This window comes from Bombina bombina, chromosome 3, assembly GCF_027579735.1.
Source record: "Bombina bombina isolate aBomBom1 chromosome 3, aBomBom1.pri, whole genome shotgun sequence".
Lineage (NCBI taxonomy): Eukaryota > Metazoa > Chordata > Amphibia > Anura > Bombinatoridae > Bombina > Bombina bombina.
Genome location: NC_069501.1, coordinates 235,011,660 through 235,037,908, shown reverse-complemented (window position 1 = coordinate 235,037,908; position 26,249 = coordinate 235,011,660). Strand labels below are relative to the sequence as shown.

Genomic DNA, 26,249 nt, shown 5'->3' with positions numbered 1-26,249 from the left:
ACCTCACTGATGAAGCCCAGAGAGGCTGAAACGTACATCTGGGGTTTATTGCTTTCTCTTGTTTAAAGGGGAATTGTCAGGTTTTTCGGAGCTGGACTGTCTTTTAGCAAGCTTAGACTGATATGCTGCAAGATATTTATCCTCTGTGAAAGGCATAGTGAGCTAAAAAAGACTGCACCTTTAGTGGTACTGGCCATAGGATAATGTAAGGAAGTTTTCCAGCTCATGTTCATTCTTAGTTGTGTGTGTCTCTCTCTTTTCTTCTGGCTTCTTTTTACAAAGCAATAACTTATTGCACCCACAGAACTTTTCAATCAATCTGGCTTTATAATCTTTCCATAAAACAAACAGTACTAATAGATTAAAACCATAGTTGCAACATATTGGTGTTGCAAAACAGTAAGACAATGTGCCTCATAAAAGGGATTGTAAAGCTAAAATTAAACATTCATGATTCAGAAAGAACATGCACATTTAAACAACGTTCCAAATTACTTGTATTATCAATTGTGCTTAGTTCTCTTGGTATCCTGTGTTAAAGTGTAATCCTAGGTAAGCTCAGGAATGTAATTGTGTCCTTAGCCATCTGGCAGCAGTTGCAAACTTTTTTGCCATAGAGTGCCTGTAGCATTCTGTGGCAGGAGTGTATGTAACTATGTATAACATTGATATAATCATTGTTGTAATTACTGCTGTCAAATGGCTAAAGACACATGCACACTCCTGAGCTCACCTAGGGATTACTTTTTAACAAAGGATACCAGATAACTAAGCCTAATTTCTAAAAGAAGTAAATTGGAAAGTTGTTTAAAATTATATGCTCTAGCCAGTCTATTTAAAGGGACACTGAACCCAAATTTTTTTTCTTTAGAGATTCAGATAGAGCATGACATTTTAAGCAACTTTCTAATTTACTCCTATTATCAAATTTTCTTTATTCTCTTGGTATCTTTATTTGAAATGCAAGAATGTAAGTTTATATGCCGGCCCATTTTTGGTGAACAACCTGGATTGTCCTTGCTGATTGGTGGATAAATTCATCGACCAATAAAAAAGTGCTGTCCAGAGTCTGAAACAAGAAAAAAGCTTAGTTGCCTTCTTTTTCAACTAAAGATAGCAAGAGAACGAAGACAAATTGATAATAGGAGTAAATTAGAAAGTTGCTTAAAATTGCATGCTGTATCTGAATCACAAAATAAAAAAAATTGGGTTCAGTGTCCCTTTAAGGTAAATTTTTACATTACTGTCTCTTTAAAAATCATTGGAACAGTTGATCCCCCACATTTGGGAATTTTTGGTGAACTACATTTTTTTTCTTCATCAAGATACAACACCCTAAAAACGTCAGTCACATATATGGTTGCTACACAGCTGTTTTGTTCCCCCCCCCCCCAGTGTGGCCCATATTGTAAAGATTCAGGTCAATAGGTATAAATAATTTGACAATATAATTCACCAGATGAGATTGGAAAAAGACAATCAATTAGACTACAACACAATCACAATTATTACATCATTTGCAAAGATAAATTAGCTCAGACAAGCGTTTAGCTAGGTCTGAACATACATTTGTTAGTGGTGCTAAGCTGCAAGAATACATAGGTACAATAATGATATGAAGCTCAGTCTGATGTTTGAGTCTCAATCTATATATTTTTTTTCCAGAGAATGGTACTATAGTTATAGAACATGAGGATGATACATTGAAAGAAGAGAAGCAAAATCGAAGACTGCAAAAGCATTTAAAGCTTTGCAAGGGAATGAGCCTCAGTGTCTGTTATTCTGCAAGCATTGGGGGCATTGCGACTCTGACTGGCACCACGCCAAACCTGGTGATGAAAGGACAGATGGACGAGTAGGTACTGGGGACATTTACATCTTAGTAGGGCAGGAAATGTATGATTGGCTCAGCTTTTTCAAATCTGCTTTTGATTTCAATATTGAAAAATACCCAATTGTATTGCAAATAGAATACATTTTAACTCTTTCCCGCTTGGACTTATTTATCTACATCAGAACAAAGTTCCGATGTAAACAAAGAAGTAAAATTTGAAATCACGCTATTGTGTATGCAGTCTCGTTATTTCAATGATGGGATCGGGTAAGGGGGGGAGTGCCTATGACGCCTATGACGCTAGGCACTCCCTCCAGCCCGCAATCCCATTTAGGCAGCTTCTATGGCTTCAGGACAGCCAAACGGCTAGGACGTTCCATGCCATCCTAATGGCGCTAAAGCCCAGTGCAGTTATGGCGGCATGAAATGGAACGTCCTAACGTTGGGAAGGGGTTAAGCTTTGATGTTTGAATGAACACAAACAATGCATAATAACTACATTTTTTTTAAAAACGATTTGTAAATAATTAGCCTTGATAGGGATATCTCAGGAATTAGAAAACAGTGTTTGGCTTGTTTTCTGGGCTGTATTTAGGAACAATTTTTTTTTAAAAAAAGATCGCAATTTAATTTAGTGGTAAAATTTCCTAGATGTGTTTCAGGTATAGAGGCCTATTTATCAAGCTCCGTACGGAGCTTGAGGGCCCGTGTTTCTGGCGAGTCTTCAGACTCGCCAGAAACACAAGTTATGGAAAACACAAGTTATGGAGCAGCGGTCTAAAGACAGGAATCGCCACAATTCAACCCAATCGAGTACGATCGGGTTGATTGACACCTCCCTGCTTGCGGCCGATTGGCCGAGAATCTGCAGAGGGGGGCGTTGCACCAGCAGCTTTTGTGAGCTGCTGGTGCAATGCTGAATACGGAGAGCGTATTGCTCTCCGCATTCAGCAATGTCTGACGGACCTGATCCGCACTGTTGGATCAGGTCCGACAGACACTTGATAATTTGGCCTCATAAAATTATCATAAAGAGGAATTTAAAAAGAAAAAAATACTTTAAAGGGATACTAAACCTACATTTATTATTTCATGATTCAGATAGAGCATGCAATTTAAGCAATTTTCTAATTTACTCCTATTATAAATTTTTCTTTGTTCTCTTGATATCTTTATTTGAATTTTTTGGTTCAGTACCCTGGATAGCACTTGCTGATTGGTAGGTACATTTAGCCACCAATCAGCAAGCGCAACCCAGGTGCTGAACCAAAAATGGGCTGGCTCCTAAGCTTACATTCTTCCTTTTTAAATAAAGATAGCAAGAGAACGAAGAAAATTTGATAATAGGAGTAAAGTTGCCTAAAATTGCATGCTCTATCTGAATTATGAAAGAAAAAAATTAGGTAAAGGTTTTGTATAATATAAATTGTCTGTCATGCACACAAAAGGGCAGCAATTAAACATCCTAAAGTATTTTTATATACAAAGTGCAGGTTAAACAGTTTGTATGTTCAAATACAACTGATACAACTTACTGGCTGATAAGGACAACTCACACTATTGGTGGAAAAGTACAAGCCTCCATTCACTTCAAAAGAATCACACACAAAAAATACTTTAGTGTGCCTTTTAAATGCAGGATGTTTTATATTGTTAAAATAAGTACAACAAATGAATGCTTCTCTAAAATAACACTACTAAATAGTAAGCTGGTCTGTGCTAAGAATTTTGCTACCTACAGGAAAAGACAGACATTACCTAATCTCTTTTTTTTAATAAAGCGCTAATTACATTAAAGGGACAGTCAAGTCCAAAAAAAACTTTCATGATTTAAATAAGGCATGTCATTTTAAACAACTTTTCAATTTATTTTATCACCAATTTTGCTTTGTTCTATTGGTATTTTTAGTTGAAAGCTAAATCTAGGAGGTTCATATGCTAATTTCTTAGACCTTGAAGGCCGCCTCTAATCTAAATGCATTTTGACAGTTTTTCACCACTAAAGGTCGTTAGTTCATGTGTTTCATATAGATAACATTGAGCTCATGCATGTGAATTTACCGAGGAGTGAGCACTGATTGGCTAAAATACAAGTCAGTCAAAAGAACTGAAATAAGGGGGAGTCAGCAGAGGCTTAGATACAAAGTAATCACAGAGGTGAAACGTGTATTATTATAACTGTGTTTGTTATGCAAAACTGGGGAACGTGTTATTAAGGGATTATCTATATTTTAAAACAACAAAAATTCTGGTGTTGAGTGTTGACTGTCCCTTTAACTACGTATAGCATAAAATATATATTAACCCATAAAATAACAAATATAATTACCTTTGCAAAATACATGCACTAAATGATAATTCAAAAGGAGCCAGACTCTGACTACGATCCACTAGGCCTGATTGTCAGTTCTGAAACTGAAAGAGTGCATGTCAAGAATTACATTACTATTTATCTAGTCCTAATTTGTAGTTGGTAAATGTATGCTTTCTGCTGAAGCCAAACAATGAAGATTTTGTTAACAATATGGCGGTAGTAAATCCTGTTATCTCTGGACTCAAGCCTGGATTGGCTCCTCCAGCAAAATAATCTAGTCTAATAATGTCCACAACCTGCTGATATTCTAATTTAATGCAAGACTACAGAAAATATGTTGTAATTACAAGATGTTTACCCTTTAATAAGATCTCTATATATCAGGGATGTCTAGGGTTGCCACCTTTCTTGGAAGAAAATACCGGCAATGGTAATTAACATAAATTTGCATAAATAATTAAACAGCATAACTCAAAAACTAAAGCTGATAGGATTGATTTTAAATGCTCATTTGTTTATAACTAGTATACATCCCACTCAGAAGAAGATTCACTTTGACAGGGGCTTTCTTTCATTATTTATTCTTTATTTTCTACATTGACATGAACTTTAAAAATACCGTCCGTGTCGGTAAAATACCGGCTGGTGGCAACCCTAGGAATGTCCCAATGTAACACTCAATAGTTACTGAGTAGGAATAATGGATGTCTTGAGCATAAGTTTTTTAATTATTCCAGTAACCTTGGTAACCCATTCTGGGAAGAAATGTTTACAGACCGTGTAGATAAACCTGCATGAACCTTCCTTGAATAATATACAAATTGAATTATTTTATTGCACCAGTAATTAAAATTGTGTTCATGATGATAATTATTATTATTATTTTTTAATGACATTCTTTAAACAACATTGTCATATACAGAGCTGGGTTACCATATTACTAAACACAATAGATCTTTGTAAAATAGTTGCATGACCAAAGTAAAAGGATTAAAAATAATAATGTTCACCTATTACCCATTGATCACAGATCATCTCACTAATCTCAGCTCAGGGACATAGTCAGATAAGGGTTGTGAAACACTATGGGCTAGATTACGAGTGGCACACTGTTTCACGCGGGCAATATATGTTTTTTCGCGGCTGTTTGCACGCGTCAGAAGGAACATGAGTATTACAAGTTGAATGTAAATCTGAAGGCATGAGCGCAATCGTGATATATGCTCGTCGGCTTAGCGCATCTGTCTTGTTAACTATTACGCAAGAGAAAAAAGTTAAAAAAAAATACTTAAAAAATACATTTAAAAGTACAGTTACAATCATAATAACACTGCCTGATAAAATGTTAAATAAAAAATATTACACAAAACAGTTATGAGGGCTCAAAAATATAAGGTCTCAGGTGTAAAAAAAAAAAAAATGCAAAGGGCTTTAACATAAAGATACATGTCTAATGATGACTATGTATGTGTATATATATATATATATATGTGTGTGTGTGTGTGTGTGTACATGTTTTATGTATTTACAGACATATATACACATATAAACACATAAATACATATGTACACATATATAGACATATATATAAGTGCAGTGGAGCCCTTTGCAGTCAAGAAGAGGAAACCATGTACTGTAAATATTTCACATTCCAATGTTCTGCACATAGCAGAACATGTTCTAAGTATTTAAAAATAGATATTGCTATATATATATATATATATATATATATATATATATATACCTGTATATATCTATACCTATATATAATCATGTATATATAGGTATAGATATATATTTTACCAATAAAACATTAGATATATGAATAAATAGAACATATTCTGCTATGTGAAGAACATTGGAATGTAAAATATTCATATTTTCATGCCATGTTAGCGCACTTGAAAAATTGTGATCATGTTTGTGTGCGAGTAGAGTATTATTTTTCCCCCACTTTTCTTGCTCCATTGACTTCTCTGGGGGTAATATAATAATGCAGTTGCGATATTCTAACTTCGGCATTTTGCTTGCGCCGGGTTTCAACTTATAATACAAGCACTACCTAACGTGCGCAAAAAGCTTACTTGTAGCGCAGTTCATGCACAAGCAGGAGAGATAAATTGTGCTTTACACGTTATCTTGCCCTATATAAGTATTACTTGACAACTGCATAGGGTTCTTTGTTTTCTTTCCAAAATGACATTATTCTTATACTTGTTTTTCAGACTTTTCCCTCAGAACAACAACGTAATCAATTTTGCCTCATGGTTTGGCTTTTCTTTCCCCACAATGATTGTGCTACTCGCACTCTCCTGGATCTGGCTACAGATTATGTTTTTGGGAGTTAAGTAAGTCTTTGGAAGAAAGTTATTAAGTTACATATTGGGTTAAAAAAATAGAGCTAAAGTATAATTCAGACACAGGTTAATTTAAATTGTAATTTGTCTAACCTTTTGTATTTAACTTAAAGAGACACTGTACTATCAAATGTATTGCCTCTTTAACCCCTTAATGACCACAGCACTTTTCCATTTTCTGTCCGTTTGGGACCAAGGCTATTTTTACATTTCTGCGGTGTTTGTGTTTAGCTGTAATTTTCCTCTTACTCATTTACTGTACCCACACATATTATATACCGTTTTTCTCGCCATTAAATGGACTTTCTAAAGATACCATTATTTTCATCATACCTTATCATTTACTATAAAAAAAATATATAAAATATGAGAAAAAATGGAAAAAAAACACACTTTTTCTAACTTTGACCCCCAAAATCTGTTACACATCTACAACCACCAAAAAACACTCATGCTAAATAGTTTCTAAAGTTTGTCCAGAGTTTAGAAATACCAAATGTTTACATGTTCTTTGCTTTTTTTGCAAGTTATAGGGCAATAAGTACAAGTAGCACTTTGCTATTTCCGAACCACTTTTTTTCAAAATTAGCGCTAGTTACATTGGAACACTGATATCTTTCAGGAATCCTAGAATATCCCTTAACATGTATATATTTTTTTAGAAGACATCCCAAAGTATTGATCTAGGCCAATTTTGGTATATTTCATGCCACCATTTCACCACCAAATGCGATCAAATAAAAAAAAATCATTCACTTTTTCACAAATTTTTTCACAAACTTTAGGTTTCTCACTGAAATTATTTACAAACAGCTTGTGCAATTATGCCATAAATGGTTGTACATTTTTCTCTGGGATCCCCTTTGTTCAGAAATAGCAGACATATATGGCTTTGGCGTTGCTTTTTTGTAATTAGAAGGCCGCTAAATTCCACTGCGCACCACACGTGTAATATGCCCAGCAGTGAAGGGGTTAATTAGGGAGCATGTAGGGAGCTTTTTGGGGTAATTTTAGCTTTAGTGTAGTAGACAACCCAAAGTATTGATCTAGGCCCATTTTGGTATATTTCATGCCACCATTTCACCGCCAAATTCGATCAAATAAAAAAAAAACGTAAAATTTTTCCAAATTTTAGGTTTCTCACTGAAATTATTTACAAACATCTTGTGCAATTATGGCACAAATGGTTGTAAATGCTTCTCTGGGATCCCCTTTGTTCAGAAATAGCAGACATATATGGCTTTGGCGTTGCTTCTTGGTAATTAGAAGGCCGCAAAATGCCGCTGCGCACCACACGTGTATTATGCCCAGCAGTGCAGGGGTTAATTAGGGACCTTGTAGGGTTAATTTTAGCTTTAGTGTAGTGTAGTAGAAAACCCCAAGTATTGATCTAGGCCCATTTTGGTATATTTCATGCCACCATTTCACCGCCAAATGCGATCAAATAAAAAAAAATAGTCAACTTTTTCACAAACTTTAGGTTTCCCACTGAAATTATTTACAAACAGCTTGTGCAATTATGGCACAAATAGTTGTAAATGCTTCTCTGGGATCCCCTTTGTTCAGAAATAGCAGACATATATGGCTTTGGCGTTGCTTTTTGGTATTTAGAAGGCCTCTAAATGCCGCTGAGCATCACATGTGTATTATGGCTAGCAGTGAAGGGGTTAATTAGGTAGCTTGTAGGGAGCTTGCAGGGTTAATTTTAGCTTTAGTGTAGAGATCAGCCTCCCACCTGACACATCACACCCCCTGATCCCTTCCAAACAGCTCTCTTACCTCCCCCACCCCACAATTGTCCCTGCCATTTTAAGTACTGGCAAAAAGTCTGCCAGTACTAAAATAAAAGGTATCCTTTTTTTCTTTCTTTTTTTTCTTTGCATATTTACATATGCTGCTTTGTAGGATCCCCCCTTAGCCCCCAACCTCCCTGACCCCCCCCCCCAAACAGCTCTCTAACCTCCCCCTCTACCTTATTGGGAGCCATCTTGGGTACTGGCAGCTGTCTGCCAGTACCCAGTTTACAATATAATTGATGCATTTTTTAAATTTTCTTTATTTTTCTCTGTAGTGTAGCTTCCTCCCCAAGACCAACCCCCACCCCCTCCCAGATCCCTTAGATAATTTTTTTAGGCATTCCCTCCCCCTTTCTCCCACTTATACTACTTTTTTTCTGTAGTATAGCGGTTCCCACCTGCTCCCTCCCCGTGCACGCGCCCGCCCGCTGCCCCCGTGCACGTGTGCGCCCCCGTGCGCGACCCCCTCGACCCCGTCCCCGCCCCCATCTCAGACTCAGAACCCATCGATGGCCGCCCACCCGCCTCCCACTTCAGCTCCCACCCACTAACGAATACGGCCATCGATGTCCTTTGCAGAGAGGGCCACAGAGGGGGTAAAAATGGTTATTGCAGGATGCCTTGATATCGAGGCATCACTGCAATAACCGGGAAGCAATGCTGTGATTCTCACCTTGTCACAATCGCTCCTGTTTGTGCCCCAATACTTGTCGGATCTTCTTCCAATTTAGCCTTCCGATGACACAGGTTTCTTACCTTTTATGTGTCTCCAGGCAAGAAGGGATCCTCCTCTGTACTGCAGGGTCCGTTTGGGGTCGGTATTCCTTTCACTGCACCCACTTAGAGATTAGCCTGAACAGACTTTTTACAGCGTCTGTTGTCTTACTGTTTAATTCCGGAGAGTTCCGGTTTCTTTATCCTTCCGTTTGGCTGTTTTTAGTTTCTCATTGTGTAGGATTAATCTCCTGGTATCGTATCAACGCGTTTCCGCTCGTTATGAGCCTTTTTCAAGATGCATACATATTAAATATAAAAAATGGATTTGAAGGACACCTATTATCCAAAATTTTAAAGAGAAACATAATCAAAGTACAGCTGGACTGAAATTTTGGGGTATAAAGCTAGTTAAGAAGAATTGGAGAGGGGGAAATTATGAACAGGATTTATTATACAGCGCAGCTGATCTTATATATAATTTTAAAACATTACATCCTTTAGGATTAAATGCTGAATTAGATTTAAATCCCCTGATACACATAGAAAATAAGCCTTTTTTAAATTAATATTTTTTTAAAGAATTTTAGGGTTTTAAAATAAGATTTTTTATAAAATTAATTTTAAGAAAGATTGCTATATATAATTTTTATCTTTTAAAATAATTTTTTAGTAATTTTTTAATATTTTGAGATGGTGTTTGCAATGTATAGATTAAATATGGTTTAAAGTGAGTGTAAAAATGGATAAGGCATCCCTTTAAGAAATATATTTTTAAGAATGAGAAATGAATAATGCTTGCCATTCATAGAAATTAAATATAGAGATAGATTAGAATAAGAAATAATGAAATAAAATTTGCCTATTAATTGCCAAAAAATGTTTTTTTAATAGCTTATTAATTGTATTACAAATATATATATATTTTAGAACTAATCATAATAGATGAATTGTTTACATAAAGTATGGATAATATGTAGTAGTTTCAGACATTTAGCTAAATATAGAGATAAAATTGATTTTTATAATATCTGTGTAAAACATTCATTTAAATTGTTGCTTTAAGAAAAGTGATCCAAAGAATATCACTTTAAGAAACAAAAGGCAATTAAGATTAATTCAATGGACTATAAAAAGGAAGGATTGACTCGTGGTATGCATCTTGAAAAAAGCTCATAATGAGCGGAAATGCGTTGATACGATACCAGGAGATTAAACCTACATGATGATAAACTAAAAACAGCCAAACGGAAGGATAAAGAAACCGGAACTCTCCGGAATTAAACAGTAAGACAACAGACGCTGTAAAAAGTCCTTTCAGGCTAATCTCTAAGCAGGGTACAGTGAAAGGAATACCGACCCCAAACGGACCCTGCAGTACAGAGGAGGATCCCTTCTTGCCTGGAGACACATAAAAGGTAAGAAACCTGTGTCATCGGAAGGCTAAATTGGAAGAAGATCCGACAAGTATTGGGGCACAAACAGGAGCGATTGTGACAAGGTGAGAATCACAGCATTGCTTTGATGGCCAAATTTATTAAAGAACGACTGAAAGAGAAAAAGAAAAAGGTAACAGGATAATCATATTCTGGGAGACTTTATTACAAAATAAAGACTTCATGAACTTTTGGATACATTGATTGTTTAAAAAAACCGTTACAATTTGAATCTAAAAGTAACAATATTTAAGACATCCTATTGGCCAATAGAAAATACGTGTTTTTAAGGAACTAAAACAAAGTTGTGGAAATTGCTTTTAACAAAAGTGGTTCAGTTTGTGAAACTGTAACAGAACTATGAAAGGGAACAATATATAGATTCAATGTGGAGAATATTAAATATAGTGTGATTGTGTATAGAGTGCGCACTCTTATTTATTTTATATTGTCTTGTGTGGTTTAATAAAAAAAACTATTTGTCTTTAGCCATTTTTAGCGCGCCTCAAAATCTTTTTATTCGAAGTTTGTACTATTTGAACTGTTATACAGGTGCAGTTTTTTTTGAGGAGTTTGACAAAAAATTACTTATTAACGTTTATATTTGTACTAATAACCGGAAAGCAGCTGGAAGCAATCAGGATTGCTTCCAGCTGCTTTCTAGATCGACGACGTACGCCATACGTCCAAAGGCGTTAACTGTATTTTTTCTGAGGATGTATGGCGTACGTCGTCGGTCATTAAGGGGTTAAAGGATATGAAACCCAAAATGTGTCTTTCATGATTCAATTTTAATCAACTTTCCAATTTACGTCTATTATCAAATTTGCTTAATCTCTTGGGATTCCTTTCTAAATTAGCAGCAATGCACTACTGGGAGGTAGCTGAATACTTAAGGTGTGCCAATAAAAAGAGGTATATATGTTCAGCCACCAATCAGGAGCTAGCTCCCAGTAGTGCATTTCTGCTCCTGAGCCTACCTAGGTATGTTTTTCAACAAAGGATACCAAAATAACTAAGCAAATTGGATAGGGGGTGTTAAAGGACCATTAAAAAAGTAGAATTTTACAGTATAATCAGCAAATACATAATAGCAAGCCAATGTAAAAGCACTTAGGGGCCGATTCTCTAAAACTTGCCAGATTAGACTGGGTTTTTCATGCCGACCCTCGCAGGGGCTGCCCTGGTGGAATTATCTTAAATAAGGGGCAGTCCCTGAAAGTGGCGAGATGTCTCCTATTGAAATTAATGGAGCTTCGCTCTGTAAGGTGAAGTAAGCAGGGAGTAGAGGGCACTCTTTAACAAAGAAAACCTAAAGCCAATATAAATCACATTGAGCTGCATTTGGCGTATAGCATCTTACAATCGCCTATATTTTCATATGCAAGGTTTTTTTCTGTTAGGGTATTAAGTATTTTGTCACAATCTTGCCACCTTTTCATTTGCAAGAAAAAAACGTGAGATCTGTAGGGCAGAAATATTTAGAAAATTACACTTGGATTTGAGAGAAAATTTCATACACTCCCATAAAACGTGCACTTTGCAAAAATACAACAATTATGCTTTGTATGAATTTTTATGTTTTGTTTTGTATTATTTTGTGAATAACGATTTACCCTGCATATTGAATAAAATTTATTTCTGTGTAATTTACATACAAATGTTATGTTTTTGATAAAATACGATTTTGTTGAACAATTTGGGGATTTTGATGCACCTTAACAATATATTTTTTTCCAGTGTATTTTTGTATGAATGGTTAAATTGTTTGTTTTGTTTGATTTTTAAATTACGATTTTAATTGTGCACTTTTGTAATGTGTGCATCTCCTTACTAAACGAAAATACAGTATACGCCCCTTATGGTAAATCCTGCGAGTCACAGGCTTACGAGCCTGAATCAAGGTTTCAATGACCGACTCTGAAAATCCATGCTTAGATAAAACTAAGCGTTCAATCTCCAAGCAGTCAGCTTCAGAGAAATGAGATTTGGATGAAGGAAGGGACCCTGAAGTAGAAGGTCCTTCCTCAGAGACAGTCTCTAAGGTGGAAAGGATGACATTTCCACTAGGTCTGCATACCAAATCCTGCGTGGCTACGCCGGGGCTATGATAATTACAGACGCCCTCTCCTGCTTTATTTGAGCAATGACTCTTGGATGGAGAGCGAACGGAGGAAAAAGGTATGCTAGATTGAAGTTCCAATGAACTGCCAGAGCAATGATCAGAAATGCCTGCGGATCTCTTGACCTCGAGCTATATCTCCGAAGTTTGGCATTCTGACAAGAAGTCATGAGATCCAACTCCGCCTGCCCCCACTTGAGGGTCAAGCTGGAAAACACATCCGAATGAAGTTCCCACTCCCCGGGATAAAATGTCTGTCTGCTCAGAAAATCCGCTTCCCAATTGTCCACTCCTGGGATGTGGATCACAGAAAGACAGCAGTTGTGGGTCTCTGCCCACTGAATAATTTGGGTCACTTCTGTCATGGCCAAGGAACTCCGAGTTCCCCCCTGGTGGTTGATGTAGGCCACTGAGGTTATGTTGTGTGACTGGAATCTGATAAACCAGGCTAAGGCTAACTGAGGCCAGGCCAGAAGAGCATTGAAGATTGCTCTCAGCTCCAAGATGTTTATGGGCAGGACTGACTCCTCCTTGGTCCATAAGCCTTGAGCCTTCAACGAGCCCCATACTCCTCCCCAACCTAGAAGGCTAGCATCTGTGGTCACAATCACTCAGGAGGGTCTGCGGAAGCAAGTACCCTGGGAGAGATGATCCTGAGAAAGTCACTATGGAAGAGAGTCTATTGACGCCTGATCTAGATCTACATGCGGAGACAGGTTCGTATAGTCCCTGTTTCATTGTCTGAGCATGCATAACTGCAGAGGTCTGAGATGGAACCGAGCAAACGGAAATGTCCATGGAAGCGACCATCAGACCGATTACCTCCATACATTAAGCCACTGACGGCCGTGGAAAGGACTAAAGGGCAAAACAAGAGTCGAAAATCTTTCTTTTTCTGACCTCCATCAGAAAAATCTTCATTAACAGGGAGTCTATTATGGTCCCCAAAAATACGACCCTTGTAGCTGGAACCAGAGAAATTTTTTCACGATTCACCTTCCATCCGTGGGATCGAAGAAAAGACAACAAGATCTCTGTATGAGATTCTGCTTGTTGAAAAGATGGCGCCTGAACCAGAATGTCGTCCAGATAAGGTGCCCTTGCAATGCCCGGAGATCGAAGCACAGCTAAAAGAGCCCCCCAGAACCTTTGAATTCTGGGAGTTGTGGTAAGGCCGAATGGAAGGGCCATGAACTGGAAATGATTGTCCAAAAAGGCGAATCTCAGAAACTTGTGATGGTCCCTGTGAATGGGAACAAGAAGGTATGCATCCTTTAGGTCTATGGTTGTCATGAACTGAGCCTCTTGTACCAAGGGAAGAATGGAGCGTATAGTCTCCATCTTGAAGGATGGCACTCTGAGAAACTTGTTTAAACATTTTAGATCTAGGATTGGTCGAAAAATTCCCTCCTTTTTGGGAACTACGAACAGATTCGAGTAAAATCTCAGACCCCTTTCCTGAAAGGGAACTGAAACTATTACCCCCAGGGTGGTAAGGTCCTTAACACAATGTAAGAACGTCTCTCTTTTTATCTGGTCTACAGATAATCTGGAGAGGAGAAACCTGCCTCTGGGAGGAAAAGATTTGAAGTCTATTTTGTATCCCTGGGAGACAATGTCCACTGCCCAGGGATCCGGTACATCTCTTATCCAAGCCTTGGAAAAAAGAGAGAGTCTGCCCCCTACAAGATCTGCTCCTGGATCGGGAGCCAACCATTCATGCTGACTTGCAATCAGCTGAAGGCTTTATAGATTGCTTTCCCTTATTCCAGGACTGGTTAGGCTTCCAGGAAGGCTTGGCTTGATTTTGCTTGGAGGAAGGGGAGGAAGACTTGCCTGTATTCAGACAGTTTCTTTTTATATAAACCTCAGGAACCTCTGCACCTTGTGTTACTTCCTTTCTCTACTTTCCCTTTGGTCGAATGACTGGGGGATTGTGGGTAGGGGAGTGATATTTAACAACTTTGCTGTGGTGCTTTTTGCCTCCTCCTGCTGGCCAGTAGTGATATTCCCAACAGTAATTGATGATGATCTGTGGACTCACCGTGTCATTAGAAAGAAAATACTAATTTGAAATTCAGACAGTGCTTTTGCATTGTCTTTTTATTATGCATATTTTGATGATGAAATTCTACTGTATTTAACAGTCCTTTAAGTTTGATTAGATTCCTGCAAATTGCAACATTAAAATGATCTGATCTTGTTCTAGGCAAAACCTTATAATTGTTTGATTTAATAAGATTTTCCCCATACAATTGTTTTAATGAAATCTACAGAATTAACCAAATAAAAACTGTGAACTTAAAAAACATAGAATTTTAAACATTAAGAAATGCAAATGATAGCAAGTGTCTTTTACTCATTAAATCTAGATTCAGAAAGAATTTTGGCTGCGGTGGGACCTCAGAGCAGAAGGAAAAAGAAAAACGTGCATTTCAGGTCATCTCAACAGAACACAAGAAACTGGGTCCTATGAGCTTTGCAGAGATCTCTGTATTAGTTCTGTTTATTTTGTTGGTCCTTTTGTGGTTCTCAAGGGACCCAGGTTTCATGCCAGGTTGGGCAACCATCAGCTTTAACAAAAATGGCAAAGAGTGAGTGTTACTTGGGACAAATAAGAAAAAGGCAGCAGTGTGTTATATGAATATGCTTTAAATACTAATGTATTTGTTGTTTTTTTAGCAATGTTACAGATGCAACAGTTGCCATATTTGTTTCTCTTATGATGTTCCTCTTCCCATCTGAATTACCCTCATTAAAGTTAGTGAACAGAGAGAACGAAGGTAAGAAATTATTTTTTATTTATATACATATTTATGTATATACTGTATATAGAAAGTTCAGATTCTGAGCTCTATAAAACACTTGCAATATGCATGGTTAAAAAAACGAAATAATATATAACCTCTGTGTACACAATAGATACAGATGGAGAATGCAATTTTAAACAACTTTCCAATTTACTTGTATTATCAAATTTGAATTGTTCTCTTGGTATCCTTTCCTGAAAAGTAAATTAGGTAGGTTGATAGAAACTTAGGAGCATGCATGTGTATTTAGCAGTCTGTGGCAGCAGTGTTTGTAATTATGTATAACATTGCAATAAACATATTGTTGCAAACACTGCTGTCAGATGGCTAAAGGCATGCTCCTGCACTCACCTAGGATTGCTCTTTAACAAAAAATACCAATAGAACTAAGCAAATTTGATAACAGAAGTAAATTGGAAAGTTCTTTAAAATTCCATGCTATTTCTATATCATGAACATTGTTCTTTATTTATGTATTTATTTTTATTAAAGAGAATAAGGGATTTAATAAGGGATTTAATAAGGGATTTAATAAGGGATTGTGTGCTAAAAGTATTGTTCCCCTTCCAACACCATATATAATTTTCAGTACCACTTGAGCTTTAACCCCTTGAGTGCTAATGATGGCTCTGAGCCGTCACATAGTTTCCCACTCTGGTGCTAATGACGGCACAGAGCCGTCACTAGCACTCTCCCAACTTGAGGGAGAACTGGGGGCTCCCACCTGCTCCTACCTCAGCGATCGGAGCTGCATAATGACCGACATCACCGGGGCTTCCCGTTTTGCGTGGTGACGTCATGCGCAATAACGTGATGACATCACCGCGCAACTTTATTTAACAATGTTAAATATAGGAGCAGGGAGCATGCTGCTTAGAAGCCTGTATCTCAGGCATCTAAGCAGCTACAAACCCCCAAGACCCACTGTTGGAAAGGTAATCGTCTAACCTTTCCAACAGTGTAAGTCCTGGGGATCTGAAATAAATAAAACAAAAAGTAAAAAAAAAAAATTGTTTTAAAATATAAAATAAAAAAACCCCTTTAAAAAAACCTTAGCACCCAGGTGGGAATTGGGAAAGTGCTTAGCACTCAAAGGGTTAAAAGCTCTAATATGATTACAGGGAGTGCAGAATTATTAGGCAAGTTGTATTTTTGAGGATTAATTTTATTATTGAACAACAACCATGTTCTCAATGAACCCAAAAAACTAGCTAGCTATTTTAGGGGGATATCTGTGTGTGCAGGTGACTATTACTGTGCATAATTATTAGGCAACTTAACAAAAAACAAATATATACCCATTTCAATTATTTATTTTTACCAGTGAAACCAATATAACATCTCAACATTCACAAATATACATTTCTGACATTCAAAAACAAAACAAAAACAAATCAGTGACCAATATAGCCACCTTTCTTTGCAAGGACACTCAAAAGCCTGCCATCCATGGATTCTGTCAGTGTTTTGATCTGTTCACCATCAACATTGCGTGCAGCAGCAACCACAGCCTCCCAGACACTGTTCAGAGAGGTGTACTGTTTTCCCTCCTTGTAAATCTCACATTTGATGATGGACCACAGGTTCTCAATGGGGTTCAGATCAGGTGAACAAGGAGGCCATGTCATTAGATTTTCTTCTTTTATACCCTTTCTTGCCAGCCACGCTGTGGAGTACTTGGACGCATGTGATGGAGCATTGTCCTGCATGAAAATCATGTTTTTCTTGAAGGATGCAGACTTCTTCCTGTACCACTGCTTGAAGAAGGTGTCTTCCAGAAACTGGCAGTAGGACTGGGAGTTGAGCTTGACTCCATCCTCAACCCGAAAAGGCCCCACAAGCTCATCTTTGATGATACCAGCCCAAACCAGTACTCCACCTCCACCTTGCTGGCGTCTGAGTCGGACTGGAGCTCTCTGCCCTTTACCAATCCAGCCACGGGCCCATCCATCCGGCCCATCAAGACTCACTCTCATTTCATCAGTCCATAAAACCTTAGAAAAATCAGTCTTGAGATATTTCTTGGCCCAGTCTTGACGTTTCAGCTTGTGTGTCTTGTTCAGTGGTGGTCGTCTTTCAGCCTTTCTTACCTTGGCCATGTCTCTGAGTATTGCACACCTTGTGCTTTTGGGCACTCCAGTGATGTTGCAGCTCTGAAATATGGCCAAACTGGTGGCAAGTGGCATCTTGGCAGCTGCACGCTTGACTTTTCTCAGTTCATGGGCAGTTATTTTGCGCCTTGGTTTTTCCATACGCTTCTTGCGACCCTGTTGACTATTTTGAATGAAACGCTTGATTGTTAGATGATCACGCGTCAGAAGCTTTGCAATTTTAAGAGTGCTGCATCCCTCTGCAAGATATCTCACTATTTTTGACTTTTCTGAGCCTGTCAAGTCCTTCTTTTGACCCATTTTGCCAAAGGAAAGGAAGTTGCCTAATAATTATGCACACCTGATATAGGGTGTTGATGTCATTAGACCACACCCCTTCTCATTACAGAGATGCACATCACCTAATATGCTTAATTGGTAGTAGGCTTTCGAGCCTATACAGCTTGGAGTAAGACAACATGCATAAAGAGGATGATGTGGTCAAAATACTCATTTGCCTAATAATTCTGCACTCCCTGTATTACATTAATTACACTATTACATCATTTTCACAAGAAACAAAATGTGCACTGAGTTTGCTGAAGAGAAGGTAGCCTGATTCTTAGCATTACCCGCTACAATGTAATAAAAATAAGCAGCTGTAAACTGTTGCCAGTGTCAGTGCTTTAACCCCTTCATCCAAAGCGACGTTTACGTTGTGCAATGTGCGGTACTTTGCCTATCGTACCGCATGACATATACAGTATATACGTCTGAGCTGCAGGAAGCTCCAGCAGTCTCGCTGTTAAGTTACAGCCAAGAGCTGGAGTTCCTGAGCTCCAGGCATCTGCTGCTCTGGTTCCATATGAGGGCAGATGCCTGATCCTTACAGACGTGACACTGTGTGGGGAGGGAGTGGGAGGGCCTTACGCTACAGAAAATAAAAGTAAAGTGAGCTACACTACCGAAAAAGGGGGTTGGGGGGATCCCTAACTGAGGATAACAGGATGTGGGAGGTGGTGGAAACACTACACTACAGAAAAAAAAATATTTAAAAATGTAAAGATAAGGGGTATTTTTTAGGCTCTCAGCTTTTTTCAAGATTATAATTAACTGTTGACATTTGTTCATATGAAAGTGGATATTCACAGCTGGAACATAATGGATACTAATTAACCAAAGCTGATACTCACTGCTGTAACAAACTGGATACTGATTAATCAAGAAGTTTCAATAAAGATCATACAGATCTAGAGACTACAAGCTTTATAGACACCGGTGACTTTAGAGATTTATCTGTATTAAGTAATATCCGTATTAATAATATACGTTTTATATATCATATTGATTGCATATATTTTTTTTTATATAACACATCACGTTTTTTATATAACACATTACTTATATTTCTATGTTTTAGTTCTTTTTGCGCTAACCTACCTCTCTTTTCTTTCACTATAATTATGTGTTTTAACCTCTTTGGGCTCGCTTCCATTAAGCCGTAATTCCGTTTGCGTGTGCACGCAAACCGATAAATATGCTGTTGGAAACAATTTTGTTTATCGACTGTTTCCAATGGCACGTTATACCTCAAAAATCTTTGCGTACCATAGAAAGTAATAGAAGCCGTTAATAGATAAATTATACCAGGTTTCCAATGAAAGTGCAAACCGTTACTACACTATCGGAGGCTGTCGATACATTGAGAAATATTACACCCAGCTCAACTAGGTGTAAAAGAGGAAAATTGTGCTTTTTGAGACCTATTTTCATTAAGTGTTTTAATATAAATTGTTATAAGTAATATTTATTGTTGTCTCATGTATAGGAATAGTTGAACGTATATTCTAATAGAAATATCAGTATATATTTAAATATAATAATATATGCAAGAACATATATCTACATAATTCAAACTAGATCTATGCCTAGGGCAGCAATACATATTACTTATATTTATGAAGTGGTAAATATAATTATATTAAAATATAGTATTTGATTATTGTTAAAAATAGGTCTTATAAATAAGTGTATCTTTATTTTTCTTGAGAGGTGATCACAGGTAAGGAGCACGAACATTAAACGTAAATTCTATAGCGTAAGGTTGGGTTACCTTAGCAACTAATTGATTTTCAAGAAATCCGACGTCAGATGGAAGCGTTAACACAACGTTAACTTACAGCTACACGAAAAGAGCAACTGCACGCAATGCGCAAAATATTTCAATGGAAACCTGGTACTAAAATGGAGCCGTAAATTACTTTTAGCTGTCCGCCACTACGGTAGCTTACGGTTCCATTTTTAACGACTCAATGGAAGCGAGCTCTTTGTCAGGGTTAAATATACAGGTTTATTTAGCATCTTTTAGTCCAATTTTGTCCTGCATCATCACCCCTCATAAGCCCTCTTTCTCACACCATGCATCTCTCGCTCCCATCTATTTTGCATTGGACTTTAGGGTCATATGGAATGTGGCATTTGGTGTCTGGAACATTGGTTCCAATCGAAATAAACAATATTACTTTAAACAAAGATCATCAGCAGAGCTAATCAGAATTCTAAGATTATATTTCTACTCTTAACATTGCAGCATGGGCTTTCTGCTGTTTCCATCAAAGTTACCTAAACAAGCCTACCACTTTATTACAGGGTTAATATTAGACATGTGCACAGCGTAAAAATTAATTTCGGTTTGTTTCGGACCGATTCAGATTTTTTTCTAATTTCGTTTCGGATCGATTTGAATTTGGATACATTTGAATGTATTCGTTTCGGATTCATTCGGATTTGAATAAATTCGGATGTATTCGTTTCAGAGTCGATTTGGAGGTTCGGTATGTGTTATGTTGATTCAGATGGTTCCAAGTTACACAAATGGAATTATTTCACTGTTCTATCTCACTAAATCTCACTCAATTTAATTTTTATACTGAATTGTGATTAGTCCATGGCCATTCGAATGTAACGAATAAATCTGAACTAATTTGGATTAATTCATTAAAAATGCATTCGGATTAGTTTACTTTTGTTGATAGGGTAATTCGGAAATTCAAATATATTTGAATCTCCGAATTTGACAAATTCGTCCAAATTTCGGTTTGGAACGAAACAAAACGTACATGTCTAGTTAATATAATATAGAGAGTTTAAAGCATGGTATACCTTTAAAAATGAACTAATAACATATATTATTAGCAAATGCAGCACTGTTCTTAGCCTTATTATATTATAATTTATTTAATATTTTCTGTATGAGGAAACTGTAGAATAAACAACATATTACATATGGGGTATAATATTAAAGGAACACGAAACCAAAGATTTTTCTTTCATGATTCAAAAAGAGAATACAGTTTTAAACAACATTACAATTTACTTCTATTATCTAATTTGCTTCATTCTTTAGATATCCTTTGTTGAAGAAATAGCACTACACATGGCATTTATGTGCAGCCACCAATCAGCAGCTACTGAGCATATTTAGATATGCTTTTAAACAAAGGATATTATGATACTGAAGCAAAATTGGAAAGTTGTTTAAAATTGCATGCTATTTTTAAAACATAAAAGAAAATTTTAAAAATTGTCCTTTATATTTGGATAAAGGATATGTTCAAATTCTTAGTAGATTTTAAAAACTGTCACTGGAACTCAAAATTTTACTGAAGCAATTTTTGCAAATAAACATGTATTGGAAAATTGTGTCTATTCATGTGCATTTTGAGCCAGCTTCCATCACTGATAATATCCCTAGTAATCAACATGTCCAGTAATGAGAATTTCTCACACATTCTATTATGGGCTAGATTTATTAAAGCTGAGGCGTACAGGGGCGCGTATACGTGCCCCTGTACGCCTCAGCTAGCCTGTGGCGGGGCGAAAATACCCGCAGGTATTCGGCATTGCACACGAGCGCAATTTTGCGCTTGCGTGCAATCCCGCCCCCTGCCCGCGCACAGCCAATCACGCGCGGGCAGGAGCTGTCAATCTCCTCGGTCTGACTAGACCGAGGAGATTGAATTTCGCCAGAATAGAGGTGGCGAAGAGGCTCGGGAAGCAGCGGTCTGGTGACCGCTGCTTGATAAATGACGGCGAGCAAGTTCTTGAGAGAACTTGCTGCCGTAAGGGCTTAATAAATCTAGCCCTATGTGTCCTTAGCTGGCAGAACTTGTATCAATTTATTACATAAATCTCTTATCAATCCTATCTTATAACAGTCAATAAAAGAGGTATGTCATGAGCTGTGCTGATAACAAGTGCTTACCAAATAGATATGTTATCACACGAGAGAGATGTAATGTCTTACTTTCGATAAAGCTGCAAGATAACCTTTAACAAGAAACAATAAATTTCCCATGTTAATAGACAATTGTACTTTTATTAAGTGCACATTCATATACTTTGCTGTGGTACAAAGTGTAGTAGCATAGTGAATTTGCATTTTCTGCTAAATGTGTCAATTAGTGGAGTTAAAGGACCTCTCAGCACATCAGAATAGCATAAACAATACACATATACTAAAAAGACAATGCAAAAGTACATAGCAGTAGATTTTTCTCTGACAAGTGGTTAATTAAATTTCCCTTCCTAATTCATCATGTGACAGCTATCAGCCAATCAAAAAATGCATATACATATATCCTGTGAATCTTGCATATGCTCAATAGGAGCTGGTACTTCAGAAAGTGTGCATATAAAAAGATTGTGCACATTTAAGTAATGTAAGCAAATTGGAAAGTTGTTTAAAATTGTGTGCTCTATCTGAATCATGAAAGTTTAATTTTGACCCTTTAAGTAAAACATTTTTCAATATGCAGAGCTTGAGTTTAAACCTTTCCTACAACATAGAAATATAGATTTTGAAGGCAGATAAGAACCATAGGCCCAAGTCTGCTCATATTTACATAAAAATGTAAGTCTAAATGGTCTGTAGGATAGCCTAAGATGCCTATTTATCAAATGTCTGTCGGGTCTGATACGACAGTGCGGATCAGGTCTGACAGACATTGCTGAATGCGGAGAGCAATACGCTTTGCACCAGCAGCTGCAGATTTGCTGCTCCATAACTTGAGTTCACGGAAATGGGCCTCTTAGTCTTATCCCAGGCATAATTAAAGTTTGTCTTTACCAACTCTAATGGTGACTAACTAAAATTTAGAGGGGGCTGTGACGTCTTATTTAACAGAGTGCAATTCCCTCTTTCACATGAGGGGTCATACATGCAAATGCACTTAAATGTGCTGGTTCTATGTGGGGGAGGGCATCTCTAACAGAGCCCCTATCTCTCCCCATATCTCCTCCCATTTTGTGCTAGAGGGATATATGAAAGGCAATCTCCCCTCCTTTAAATTCTCTACCACAAACAGAAGATGAGATAGGGTTTTGGAGCTGCATTTTCCATAATATTCAGCCAGCCTAAAGAGTGTCTGAGCATCATGGGAAATGTAGTTCCAAAACATCTGGGTGCCAAGGTTGCTGACACTTGGGTTAAGCCTGTCTTGTGTAAAAACTGTCCATGCTAATTAGCATATATTTGCATAAATAATTAGATGGTAGAGGTTGCTAAAAACGATTTTAAACAATTATTTGTTTCAAATTAAATTCCAGCACACTGGTCTTTATTTCTATAATTATTCTTTATTATCTATATTGATTTCAACCTTAAATATACTGGCTATGCCGGCAAAATACAGTTTTATTTATCAAATGGTGTAAAACATTAGACATGTTTATAAAAACAATCTATGTAAAACCAAAGTGGAGTTATTCCCTATTAAATATATATTCTCTCAGCATTTATAGACGTTCAGCCAAAAGTAGTTTATTTTAGTGGCTGGAAAATTCACATATTTTTTAACTCTGCTTACAAGGCCAGATTGACCTACCGGAACACCAGGAGATTTCCTGGTGGGCTGCAGCAGCTGGGGTGGTGCTGCTGCTTAGGCGATTCAGCTGTATCACCTCTTTTCTTTTCTCCTCTGAACTATATGAATTAGGGAGTGGGACACAAAGTATTTCCATGTAAATTTTATTTACTAGACCATGTACCACTTTAGTAGCCCTCATTTGAATGATTATTAGTGTCTAGTCAAGTCATGTTCTAAGACACACTGTTTTGAGTTTCTTGTCTGGATCAGATTATGGATAATCATTTTCACACTCTGAAAGTCATTGAAGAAATTGGGTTGTAGGTTGCCTATTTATCAACAATATGTCATTTTTTATTGCAAACTAATATAATTTAATTCTGAAAAAAAATATTGGGGAAGGAGTATCCCTGTAATCCCTGGGAGGAAAATAGGGTGTGTACATCATTCTACAGACATAGCAGAAAATAAGGCTGGTCTTCAATTTTTTCAGGTCTCCTTTTTATTCCTGTATGCTTATAAATAGAATGATAATTGTATGATAAGTTATACTCAGGGTGTTTTTATATACATAATAAAATCTACTGCATCTGCCAAACAATCATGCAAACAACTTGCTAAGAAAAATCACATCTGACTAAAAATAATTTTAATTGTTGTCTTCCTGTGTTGAGTCACAGCATGCTGAGCTTATGGGTTGCTTTTGGGTGTCTCGCTAAGGGGAGTATACTGCATTTTCGTATGGGAAGGAGATGAACAGATTACAAAACTTCACAATTAAAATTGCAATTTAAAAATCACACAAAACAAATAAGTGAACCACGCACACAAAAATATGCAGGAAAAAATAGTAAAAAAAATTGTTCACTAGACATCTTATTTTATAATTTGTATTAAATATGCACATCGAAATCGTAGTTTAAGTACACTGTATGTGCAAAAATACAAAACGTTGTTTTATAGTAAAGTGGTATGAACATGGGCGTGTATAAAACGTAATTATCTAAACATTTCCGCCCTGCAGTTCTCACTTTTTTTTCTCTCAAATAAAAAGATGGTGCAGTTATGAGAAAATACGCAAAATACCTAATACCCTAATAGAAAAACACATTCATACAATTGAAAGATGCTATACGCATTAAGCATTGTAATGTGATTTATATTGGCTGCAGGATTTCATTTTTAAAATGCACCCCCTGCTCACTGCTATCTTCGCCCTACACAATGAAGTTTCTATTACCAGCGAGCTCCATTCATTTCAGTTGGAAACATCTTGCCACTCGCGGGACTGCCCCTTTTTATTTTTATTTTTTTAAATAATTTTTTATTGAGGTTGAAATTGAAAACAGGATACAACATGCATATTATGTTTCAAAAGGTGCACTAATACATAGAAAAAAGGCATATCAAATATACTGTTAAGGGTATAGTCATATCCATAGCATCCCAGAGAAGTTTGAATATACATAAAAGAAACCTCATTTTTTTCAAATTTTGTTTTGCGTTGAAACATTCTATAGACATAAATCTTATTGTGTAACAGAAAAAATACCAAATTTTGTTTTGCGTTGAAACATTCTATAGACATAAATCTTATTCTGTAACAGAAAAAATACTAAGAGAATCCTTTGTGTCACTGAAAAATTTGAGTATACATGCAAGGAAATTCACATTTTCAAATGTTGTGGTCATATATAACTTATTACTCAACATAAATGAAGATAAGGAATGCTTCATTAATACCTATAATAGTGAAAGAAATAAACAGTAAACTGCGGATCTTAATACATGGGCTATTAAGGTATAAGAGAACATATAAGAGCCATACAAGCTTGGGTATTTGGTTATAAAATGCTATCAAAATCTATGCTGTATGCTTTCCATATGTTAACACATTTCCGTGTACTTATGTTGTAGCATATAAAGGATTCTTGACCTTGGGGGGAAAAAAAGATTGTGTAAGCGGTATTTTTCAAGGGAAACCGCGCAAAAACATTTTGGACTTAATCATCAATGCCAAAATTTATTAAAGGTTGGGGAGGGGGAGAGGCATAGAATAATCATAATTTTTTGTAATTGGGAACAAGAGCCTTTGAGTATATAACTACTGTATAGATGTTCTCATGTTGAGACAAACCAATGGGATATAGAGGAGAGTAGTATATAAGTTCATATAAAAGTCTACATGTGGACTTATAAGATAGCACTATTTAGCTAATAGTAAAAAGAAAAAATATTAAACTGCAGGAGACCCTTGTAGCTTACCTGTCATATCTGAAATCTTAGCATTCACTGCCTAATTAAAATCTAAACATAAATGCTTTCAACCTAAGTTTGTAACCGTTTCTATAACATAGTGGAGCAATATAACTTACAAAATTTCAAAGAGAAGCATAAAAACATCTAAATTATTACAGCCAACTCCCATCAGCCGGGTAGGGGCCCTATACCCAGCAATAGGTAAATACAAAGAAACAGATGTCCTTAACTATTAAGAAAAATGATACAGTAAGTACATGCATACCCCAAAAGAGAGTGCTGCCCCACTCGCACCCTTTTCATAGCATATAAGTACCTAACTCTGGAGGGTGGCTATATTACCTCTCTAGGTGAAAAATCATTGAGTAGGCTAGGAACACCTAACAATTTTTTCATATAAATTCCCCAAATATCAAAGTACTAAAAGGATCTGACTATGGTTAGAGGCTTTCCTAACTCAGGCAGAAATCAAGAGCATAAAAAATCGCCATGTGATATATTACCCAAGGAGAAACCTAGGTGAATAATAGTGCACAAGCTCTGGATCCAAAATTATCTCCCTATAAATTGGCTAATAGAGGACCTGTATTTAACATATTAAATATCAACAACTAATAAAACTAACATGTCTAAGTCTTCTTATGGATGGT

General features: G+C 36.8%; 1 protein-coding gene across 1 annotated transcript in view; it reads left to right on the top strand.

Moving 5' to 3' along the window:
- LOC128651575 (solute carrier family 13 member 2-like) overlaps nucleotides 1-26,249 on the top strand; it is a 103,322-nt gene that overhangs the window by 53,337 nt on the left and 23,736 nt on the right. Inside the window, exons 5-8 of the mRNA XM_053704592.1 lie at nucleotides 1,666-1,855; nucleotides 6,374-6,496; nucleotides 14,946-15,167; nucleotides 15,256-15,356. Of these exons, the coding sequence (XP_053560567.1) occupies nucleotides 1,666-1,855; nucleotides 6,374-6,496; nucleotides 14,946-15,167; nucleotides 15,256-15,356 (636 nt within the window). The remainder of the gene's footprint in view (nucleotides 1-1,665; nucleotides 1,856-6,373; nucleotides 6,497-14,945; nucleotides 15,168-15,255; nucleotides 15,357-26,249) is intronic.